The sequence below is a fragment of the Gekko japonicus genome, unplaced genomic scaffold (assembly GCF_001447785.1).
Source record: "Gekko japonicus isolate JY-2015 unplaced genomic scaffold, Gekko_japonicus_V1.1 scaffold834, whole genome shotgun sequence".
NCBI lineage: Eukaryota > Metazoa > Chordata > Lepidosauria > Squamata > Gekkonidae > Gekko > Gekko japonicus.
The window spans coordinates 641,737-653,136 of NW_015165855.1; the positions used below are offsets into that span (position 1 = coordinate 641,737).

Below are 11,400 nucleotides of genomic sequence, written 5' to 3' on the forward strand. Positions count from 1 at the left end.
GGGAAGCATGGCTGTTTGCCCCGGAGCAAAATAATGCGCGGCTGCACAATCAGATGACCGGTTGAGGTCCCTCGAGGTCCCGTGGTTAGGGGGGAGGTGCTGATCACACCACAGGCAAGGAAGCGGGGTGGGGTGGCAAACGGGGTTGTGGTTTTTTTTTAAACTGAAGTGTGGGCATGCTCCGTTGGGTGCTTGTGCGCATCCCATGGAGACTTGGGGGGGAACCTTTTTGCGAGGGGATATGCGCGGGCGATCAGACGCCCACCCTTGCCCCACGGTTTCCGGAAATCTGTTCTGAAGCAGCCCAGCAGCACAAAGACAATAGTGAAAGAAGCAGTACTTGCCTTCTGAGTATCCAACAATCCCCTTCATGCCTTTTGTCCATCTTGTACTAGTTATTTACCCCGCATCTTCGGCGGGAAGCCTCAGGTGAGCCACGGGAGCTCTACGCTTCCCAGATGTGGCGCTGTGATCGCGCCCGGAAAATCCGCCTATCTTCCGTCTCTGTAGCGTGGCTAATGCTCCGTGTGACCGCAGCCTTAGTTTGTTTTCCTTATCAGTATGCTGATTACGTTCCCTCCCAATCCATCTCACTATATCAGAGATCATCCAAAGATTCCTTCTGATTTTTGCTATCTCCAAAAAACAAGCTTGAACACAGAGACCACAGATATAGAACTCTTTCTTCCTCAAAGCCCAAGCATCTTCTGGCAATATTTTAATGGTTCTAGAAAACCTCAATAACAAGTTACCATGCAAGCAACAGAAGTGGTAGTGCACTGCATCAATGTGATTAAAGAAATGATTTACATAAAGCAGGGAGCCTTTGCACCAGTACACTGTGAACATTAATAGAGATATGAGGAAGCTCATAGGGGCCTGTGTGGGAATGTAGCCCATTCTCTAGCATTATACATTTGTGAGCAAACCTATAAATATCACCTTTATTTTTATATTTATATAATTTATATTTATATAATTAATAATATATTATTTAATAAATTAAATATATTGTTTAATAAATTTATTAATTTAATAAAAGTGCAATAGAAATCCAGACTGTTAGCATGAAGACAGGATTCAACCCATGACCAGATAAGATGGATGAAAAATATCTTCAGCGTGTATTTGAACCTCATTAAAGGTAAAGGTTCCCTTCCTCGAAAGCCAGTCGAATCCGACTCTAGGGTTGCGGTGCTCATCTCCGTTTCAAAGCCGAAGAGCCAGCGCTGTCCGAAGATGTTTCCGTGGTCATGTGGCCGGCATGGCTAAACACCAAGGCGCACGGAACGCTGTTACCTTCCCACCGAAGTGGTACCTATTTATCTACTTGCAATTTCTTGCTTTTGAACTGCTAGGTTGGCAGGAGCTGGAACTAGAGACGGGAGCTCACTCCGTCATGCGGCAACCTGGGTCTCGAACTGCTGAACTACTGACCTTCCACAGCCTGCAGTTCAGCGTCTTAACCACTTGAGCCACCGCAGCTCCCTCATTATCTGTCTTCTATTTCCAGAGGTGACTGCAGATAACACGAGAAAAAAATTAAGGCCATGGGTATATTTTTGGATTCACTGACTATGCTCCCATTAGCAGGCACATTCCAGTTGATCAAACAGAGGATGTTGGATATTGAGTGTCAGGAGTTACATAGTCTCGCCAACAAAACCTGCTCTCCTTTGAGCTTTGAGATACCCCTCACTGTAGGTAGGATGGCTTCATATTTATTCTCCCTACAAGCACCACAACTACGCAGAGCTTTCTCTTTAGCCAGATGCAATGCCATGTCATGCCATCTGCCATTCTATATGTCTCTGACCCCAAGGACTCCTGCTGGTTGCTAGACCATTCCTGGCAATCTCTTTCCTTCAACTTCTACAAACTACATGATGATTCCTGGCAGCTGTTTTCTTGCAATGTTCCCCCCACTACCACCTTTCTCCCTCAGTCCCTCAGGAGAAAGGCAACTGTTCTTTACATCACACTAGGAAATAGGCCTGCTAGGAGACATAGATCCTAATATCAGATGTAGACTGGGTGATGTATTTATTTATTTATCAATTTAACTTTACCCCGCCCTCCCCGCCAAGGCCGGCTCAGGACGGCTTCCACAAACTGATGAACAATATACATTTTAGAAATGATAAAATACAGTAAATCATTTAAAACACAGACAAATCAATTTAAAACATAAATTCGGTGGCGCTAGAAATAAAGTGCAGTTTAAGGACACATTCAGCGGTGCCACCGCGCTAGGTCATGCTGGGTCTGAGTTCACTCAGGGCGCTGCTGGTAAGACGCCACTCCTAACGGAATGCCTGCCTAAAAAGCTCTGTTTTCACGGCCCTGCAGAACTGTGAAAGGTCCCACAGGACCCCGATCTCGGCAGGAAGCTCGTTCCAATAGGACGGAGCTACGAACGAGAAAGCCCTGGTCCTAGCTGCCATCAACCTGACTTCCTTTGGGCCAGGGAGGTCCAGGCAGTTTTGGGATCCTGATCGCAGTGCTCTCTGGGGAACATGCGGGGAAAGGTGGTCCCTCAGGTAGGCTGGTCCTTACGTAATCCATAAGTAAAAGTCGAGTAGTTCTTGAAAACAGAAGTTTGAAAACTGAGTGAAGTGGCTCTTCATTAGATTTAAAACAATCTAAACAAAAATAGCTTTGTAAAATATTTTATGTAAAAAATGAAGGAAATAATTCTACATAAATTATAGCTATCTGATATCTGCGACATACCATCTATTGAATACTGCCAATGCTCCGAAAATACTTCCCTACCAAAAACTTTGGCAAAAGGACTGCAAGAATGAACTAGACCAGAACTTTTGGAGGGAAGTATGGGAGACAAGACATCCATACCCATGTTCTATTCCGTTAGAATTACAGGATTTTAACATTTTAACGAGATGGTATCTGACCCCTCAACGTCTCTCTCACATACAACCAACGATTTCTCTTAAATGCTGGAAAAACTTTGACAAGATAGGCACATTTGCTCACTGTTGGTGGGAATGTGAAAAGATAGCAAAATTTTGGGATGAAATACAACAATTGGTATGTGAAACCATAGGGATTGAAATTCCATTGAATCCTGAAAATCTCTTTCTTAAACATTGGCCATTGTACATCGAAAAACATATTCACAAGCAGACCTTGGATGCCATGATTTATGCAGCTCGCACAGCGATTCCTACTTGTTGGAAAGATCCAAATCCCCCCACAATAAGGTTATGGTATCAAAAGATGTGGGCTCAATTCCTCATGGACTCTATGACTAACAAATTAAATAAGACAGCACATAAACCAGTAGACAAACCTATAATGGAAAAATGGAACCCTAGTTTAGAATTCTTAGCCTCAGAAGATTTCTTGCCCTCTTCCTGGCAGCATTTTCAGAGATGGATGTAAATGTTTTTGTGATACTGAAAACGAACTTATACTGTACTTTCTGTTTTATACATCTTGTACAAATTAGTGATAAAAACACTAGGCAAATATCTATAGGAAAAAAGGATAGCGAAATAAGAGTAGTACTTATGAGATCAGAGTGGAATGTATATTTTTTAACTGTGATACAAATTACTGTAATTTTTCAGACTTTTGATGTTACACACTTTATTAATGGATCGATGTTACTGTTATTGTACATGATTCTTATGTAACTTATGTTATGACAAAATAAAAAGAAAAACTTTAAATAAAAAAATAAAATAAATTATCGCTATTACTTATTTCAGTCTCATTCCCAGTGTGCTGAAATCCCCGGTCCTCTGGCCTCTTCCTCCACCTCTCTGCCTGAACTGACTATAATACCTACCTACACCATCCCTCCCACTCCCAGCAATGACCTGGTGCTTGGACTGGACTGGATTCTAGTGGAAATGAAATGTACTTCTAGTCGGTTTCAGTTTTGGGGAAGGAAGAAGGCCTAGAATCATAGAGTTGGAAAGGACCTCTGGGATCATCTAGTCCAACCCCCAAGACATAGCTCTTGTCCACCTTATCATGAGAGGGAGAAAGAGAAACATTTAGCCAGGAACAATGGAAGCTTGGCCTGGGTTTGCCTGCAATAGCACAATCCAATGACAATGCGGGGGGGGGGGGACCCTAAAGTTTTTTTTAGCATAATAGTTTTGCAACCTTATGTGCATGAGGGGGTTCAGATAAAATTTACAGAAGCTAATCAGATGAACCACCATTAGAACAAAACATTTATCTGAATACAATAAATAATTGTAAAGGGTAACTGTGGCCGAGTTCAGACTGGCAGTGTGAAGCAGGAGGGAGTAGTGGCAAAAAAAGAGCCTGAACAAACTGTTCCGGTTTTTCCCGTTCACACTGCAGCGACTGATGCGGGAGCATACCAGGAGGAGGCGCAAGGGAGCATTCACACCGTTGGCCCGGATGCACGGGTGTAAGGCGCGGCTTTTTTTTTTTTTGTAATCTGGAGATATGCGCTTAGACATAGTCTTTGAAAGGAGAATGGAGTGAAGTGGTTATTATTCAGCACAGTGTGTGCCCAGATCCTATGGCTGATGGCTGTGGTTCTTATTGGTCATCACTCTAATTTATCATTTATTCTGTTCTTCTATCTGATATCCGATAGACTTTGCTATGTCTGGGTCAACATTCAGTTTAAAATCCACACAAAATCATGGTTCACAAGGTAACTTTAGTCCTCATAATTTCTCAGGCTAAAGTACCTGACAGTGTTATTGTTTCAATAAAATGGAGTAAAGGAGAATTGTTTAAGTTAAAGACAGTAAACAGAAATACAATATTAATTGGTTATGTTTTCAGTTTAAAAAATGGGCAAAAAAGGAGTATATAATTAATGGAGTAACTGTACCTATGGCGCTGGAAACATTGTTTATAAACTTGTGGCCAGAAGAATCAATTCCAAAGGTCTGGTAAAAACTGATTGCCTTGCTTTTAATAGCAGCAAAAACAGCTACAGCTACAGTTTGGAAAAGAGTGGAGGTGCCTACGATGGGCTTGTGGCACCGTAAGTTATGCAATATATACCTGATGGAAAAAAATCACTAATGAGGTGACTAAATATGAATCGCATGTTGTCTGGCTCTGACTTTGCTGAAATCCTTAATTTCTGTTTTGTGTTTCCCCAGTGGGTGATCTGTATAGTTCATGGCTGGTGTATTGGGTGGTATATTGTAGTGACTGACAATGGAAAGTTTCAATTGTTTAGGTATTGTTGATTATGTTAGTTTGTGTAGTATAGTTTTAAGTAGTTTTATATTATTCTGCAATTTTTATTATATCTATTTAATAGTTTTGCTGTGTAATAATTATTGCATAACATCTATATTGACTTGCATTATAATTTGTAAAATTTCAAAAAATGATAAATAAAAAAAACTAATAGCTAGAAAAAAATGAGCAAATGAATATTTCTTCTAAATCCCTGCCCAAGGGCCAAGTATGCTTGACATAACCTTTTGCTGCATGATGAAAGATCGAGGGTGGCCCTGGTGGACCATTTAAGCCCTCCCTCCCTGCCCCCCAGTAGTGACACTCCTACATGCCCAGCATTGGAACAGATAAACACCTCCCCATGCATGGGGACACCTCCAAAACCTGCCCCTTCCCCCAACTCAGTGAAAGGTGGGATGGAGTGGCAATATGTTTGAACACAGCCTCTGAAAGGAGTCCCATCTTGGGGAAGCTGCCATAACGCAGTACCAACTACCTTCGGGGTCCTGCATTATGCTTCCTCACCACTGATCGCTTAGATGTTGCACTTTCTACAATAACAATGATGCTATTTCCATATAGTATTAAAGAACATTGAATGTATGTTAACTGAATCTATTTAAAAATATTTTGGCACATCTGCTGATAAACATACTAGAAATTAAAAAAAAACCAGCCTGGACATGAAGAAATTAAGAGCTTAATGCAACACATAAATCACATATTCTTCGCTTACCTGGACAAAGGCCTGATTCCCAGTACCAATGTCTTCCACAATGAGGATGGGATCCTCTATCTGTTGATCAGTTAGTGCATTGGAATTATCTGCATTGGGAAATGTGCATTTGGTTTTCCTAGAGTCTGCGGTGAGTGAAATTTCTTGGCAATAAGAGTGAAGAAATGCTCGGACTCCATCAATACCCACAAACTGTGAAACTGGGACGCCACTGAAATTCATGCTTGCAGAATCACATAACTGAGAATTCCTCCATTTGTGAAGTCTGAGTGCCAGTAAAACAAGGAGGAAGGTGAAAAACAAGCAGGAGACAAAAGCCACAGCAACCACCAGGTAGAAGGTGAGGTCCGACTGGGGGTCTGCAGGAGCTGGGATGCTGCTAATATCAGAGAGGCTTTCAGGGATGCTGTCGGCCAGCACCACAGTGACTGTGACTGAGGCAGACAGAGGGGGCTGCCCATTGTCCTTCACTAAAACCACCAGGCTTTGCTTGAGAGCATCCTTGTCCAGAAGGAAACGGGCCGTCCTGATCTCCCCAGTGTGGAGTCCTATGGAGAAGAGCCCTGGCTCTGTGGCCTTGAGTAGCTGATAGGAGAGCCATCCATTCTGGCCAGAGTCTGCATCCACTGCCACCACCTTAGTGACCAGGTAGCCAGGCTCAGAAGAGTGGGGGGCCAACTCTACTCCAGTGGAGCCATCGATGGGGACAGAAGGGTACAAGATCTGGGGGGCATTGTCATTCTGATCTAAAATAAAGAGAGTCACTGAGATATTGGAGCTGAGTGGTGGGGAGCCTCCATCCCGAGCCTTGACCTGGAAATGTATCTCCACCAAGTCTTCATAATCGAAGGAATGCAGGGCATAGACTACCCCAGTCTCAGAATTAATGGAGAGATAGGAGGAGGAGAAGGAGTCATCCATCTGACTTTCTATGATGGAATAAGTTATTCTGGAGTTCTCCTCCCAATCTGGATCATCTGCCTTGAGTGAGAAAACAGACGATCCTCTTGGGTTGTTCTCCATCAGGTAGCAGGCATAGGTTGTTTCTGTAAAGAGGGGAGGATTGTCATTTGTGTCTAAAATCTGGAGTAAGAGTGTGCAGCTGGTTGAAAGTGGAGGCATCCCATGATCAGTGACGCCAATGATGATATTGTAAAACGGCATATGCTCCCTGTCCAGAGCGCTCTCTGTCACCAGACTGTAGTAATTATTGTAAGTTTTCTCCAGCTGAAAAGGCAGGTTGGTGTCAATGGAACAAGAGACTTTCCCATTGGTTCCAGAATCTTGATCGTGTATCTTTAAAAGGGCGATGACTGTCCCTGCTGGTGAATCCTCAGACACTGAGTTGACTTGTGAAGTTACTTCTATCTGGGGTATGTTGTCATTCACATCAGTAACTGTTATCAGTACTTTGGCTCTGTCAAACAACCCTCCTCCATCCTTTGCTTGTACCTCAAATTCATAAAGAGGCAATTCCTCATAGTCAAGGATCCCTGCTAATGTTATTTCACCTGTAGTGGAATTTAGGACGAACATTTGTGAAGCAGTCTCTCCAATTTTTTTGAAGGAATAATTTAACTCTTTGTTAATTCTTCATCCTTATCAGTGGCGGTTACTGTGCAGACTGTGGATCCTGTCTGGAAATTCTCTTTGACACTCACTTGATAGACAGATTGACTGAAAATTGGAGCATTGTCGTTTGCATCTAGAACACTGACTTGAATTTGAGCGGTTCCAGATCGGATTGGATCGCCCCCATCAGATGCTATAAGGATTAGCTCATACTCTGACTGCTCCTCCCTGTCCAGAGAGCTTTCCAAAACCAGCTCTGCATGTCTGGCACCATTTTCTCCCATTTGAACAGCCAAAGCAAAATGGCTACTGCCAATGAGCTGGTAGTTCTGTATAGAATTTATGCCTAGGTCTGGATCTTGAGCTTCAGGCAGGGGGAATCGAGATCCTGGAGCAGAAGTCTCACTGATAGTCAGTTCTTGTTCTCCGGGTGGGAAGTGGGGAGCATTATCATTTATATCTGTAATTTCCACTTCGACTGCATACACTTTCATTTTATTTTCAACAATCACATCACACTTCAACAGACACTTCTGTGTTCTGCCACAGATCTCCTCTCTGTCTATTCTTTCTGCAGTGTATAAACGGCCAGTTTCATAATTCCAAGCAAAATATTGGATCCTACCTCCACAACCAATGCGGACTTTGTTGCCTGTTTCCTTCATGTCCATTCCCAGGTCTACTGCAATATCCCCCACCAATGATTCTTTCTGCATTTCTTCAGGAATTGAGTACTGAATCTGTCCAGAAACCTCCAATATTGTAATCATCATGAAGAAAATCAAGCCTCTTCTGGCTGAATGCTGGGATCTTTTTCCCGTGCTCATCTTCCCCATTTCACAAAGGCATTTGGATTTTATCTTCAGCCGTACGTTACCAAGAATGCCTGCAAATATTCTGCTGCAGATTGTCTCTCTTTGGTTTCATGCCGGATCAGTCAGTGAAAATCTGATCTGTCTGTTTTTGTATTTGAACAGCAAGGCAAGACTGGATGCATCTCTGAACATGGGTGAACAGCGGCACCCAGAGGATAAACCAAGTACTGCAGACACTTTTAATCAAAATTCTAGTTTCATTTGTTGTTGTTGTTGTTCAGTCGCACAGTCGAGTCCAACTCTTCGCGACCCCATGGATCATCTCCCGCCAGGCCCTCCTGTCTTCCGCCGTCCTCTGAAGTTGGCTCAATTTTATATTCGTTGCATCGATGACACTGTCTAACCATCTCATCCTTTGCCGTCCCCATCTTCTTTGACCTTCAATCTTTCCCAGCATCAGGGTCTTCTCCAGGGAGTGCTCCCTTCTCATTTGGTGGCCAAAGTATTTGAGCTTCAGTTTCATTATCTGGCCTTCCAGGGAACAGTCAGGGTTGATTTCTTTTAGGATTGACTGATTTGATCTTTTTGCAGTCCAAGGGACTCTCAAGAGTCTTCTCCAGCACCATAGTTCAAAAGAATCTATTCTTCGGCGCTCGGCCTTCCTTATAGTCCAACTCTCGCAGCCATACATGACTACTGGGAATACCATTGCTTTGACCATGCGGACTTTTGTTGGCAGGGTGATCTCTACTTTTTATCATGCTGTTTAGGTTCGCCATCGCTTTCCTCCCAAGGAGCAGGCGTCTTTTAATTTCATGGCTGCAGTCACAGTCTGCGGTGATCTGGGATCCCAGGAACGTGAAGTCTGTCACTACTTCCACGACTTCCCCTTCTATTTGCCAAGGAGTGATGGGGCCGGATGCCATGATCTTAGTTTTTTTGATGTTGAGCTTCAAGCCCACTTTTGCGCTCTCCTCTTTTACTCTGAGCAAGAGGCTCTTTAGGTCCTCTTCACTTTCAGCCATTAGAGTGGTATCATCTGCATATCTGAGGTTGTTGATCTTTTCCACAGCAATCTTAATTCCCGCCTGTGATTCATCCAGGCCAGCATTTCGCATGATGTACTCTGCATATATATTAAATAAGCAAGGTGACAATATACATCCTTGTCGTACTCCTTTTCCTATGCTGAACCAATCAGTTGTTCCATATCCGGTTCTAACTGTCGCTTCTTGGCCCTTATACAGGTTTCTCAAGAGACATGTGAGGTGGTCTGGTACTCCCATCTCTTTAAGGACCTGCCATAGTTTGTTGTGATCCACACAGTCAAAGGCTTTAGCATAGTCAATGAAGCAGAAGTAGACATTTTTCTGGTTTCATACCTCCCATTATAAAATACTTGTGTCTTTTTGGGATGAACACTTGATTCATGTCAAAATTATGTCATAAGTATTTCTGATTATTGTTGTACTAAAATAACTGTGTAATGAAGAGGCACCGTTTTTCACTGATCCTGTAAACAGATGGAATATGGTGCAAATGCTTACATCATTTAAATGTTATCCCACCTGTCTGGATCTGCTCACAGAAAACAGGCTGTCATGTGAATCAGGCAAGGTTATGTAGTGTAGTACCCAGGAGGGACTTACTAGTAGTACATAAGTTTTGAACAAATCAGGGCAAAATGCATAATGTTAAGTAACAAAACTTACACAGAGAAAACAAAACAAAAACATACATGCTAAATTAAATATAGCAAGAAAGTAAAGTATACCTCTCACTTTTTCACCACCTGGCAGGCTAAAATCAAATCACACACTCTTGGGCACATAAAGAACCATGTCCTTCTTTATACCTTCCAAGAAACACACAAATCAGGTAGTTCTGAAGAAACCCAAAATTATTTCATTTCAAATTTTAATAAAGAATTAGAAATGAGTCAGTGAACAAAGCAGAAAACCAAATGTCTAGCAGTATGCGGAGAGGATGCTTATGTAGCCACAGGGATGAATGGATGAGAAATGTACAAAACAAGCAAAGGAAAAAAAAGCATAGGAAAAGAAAACAATAACTCAATATGCCATACTGAAAAATTAAACTTTATCCCTAGTAGGCTTGGCATTATACTTATTTATTTACTTCATTTCTACCACACCTTTCTCCCCAATAGGGACCCACTACCACAACACCACAAAATTCAGTTGTTCAAGAATACCCAAATTAATATTCATAATCAAAGAACCCTACCACTGACTTATTTCAATGCATAGTAAGATGCTTGACCAATTACTAAAATATTTTCCTACCAGCATTTAAACAAAATCAGGTTGATTTATTAGTGGCCAGCAAACAGCGAACTTTTCAAACAGTAAATTATGTCAGAATTGCCAGAGATTTAGAATTCCTTCCTCTTAATGATCCACTAGATCAGAAGGTGGTAATGATAAATCATGATTTCAGCATGATTTTGACTACTCCCGATTTCACGATTCTATCATATGCTTTGGTTTACTGTGGGTGCATTCAGACGGCTCTTTAGATCTGCACCATGCACGAGTGCCTGGTGGATTTAAATGTAATTTCCAGACAGCAACATCTGGGAAACGTACCTCATCCGTGAGCATCCTGTTTTGCCACGCTTTGGAGCCGTATTAAAAAAAGTAAACTGGAGTTTTCAGTTCCTGACGGGCCATTCACAGACTTTCCCCCGTCTGATTGTTACAGCGCGCAATTAAAAAATGGCGCCCGTTCAGGATGGTCTGACGTCAGACCATCCTGAACGGTCGCCATCTTAAAAAAAACTCTATTAAGCGCATGCGCGGAGAAACAAGGACGCAATTGTGCTTGCACAAACTTCCTTAAAAAAACCTCACTGTGCATGCCTCCTTCAGTGGATGCTGTCTGGACAATTCACAGTGGAGGCAGCGCACAGTAAGACAATTCACAAGGGGCTGTCTGGTCGTGCAATGATGGATTTAAAAAATCAGGATCAAATTAGAGCCGGGATAATGGCAGGACTAGCTGCCCATCTGAACACACCCTGTCTCTTTGTTGTTGTTGTTCAGTCGC

General features: G+C 42.5%; 1 protein-coding gene across 1 annotated transcript; it reads right to left on the reverse strand.

Annotated features, from left to right (window-relative positions):
• Positions 1–5,908: 5,908 nt before the first annotated feature.
• Positions 5,909–8,352, reverse strand: LOC107110376 (protocadherin gamma-A12-like). Its single transcript, XM_015411152.1, is given in 2 exon segments — positions 5,909–7,536; positions 7,539–8,352. Coding segments are annotated over 2 exon segments (2,442 nt in total).
• Positions 8,353–11,400: the final 3,048 nt, after the last annotated feature.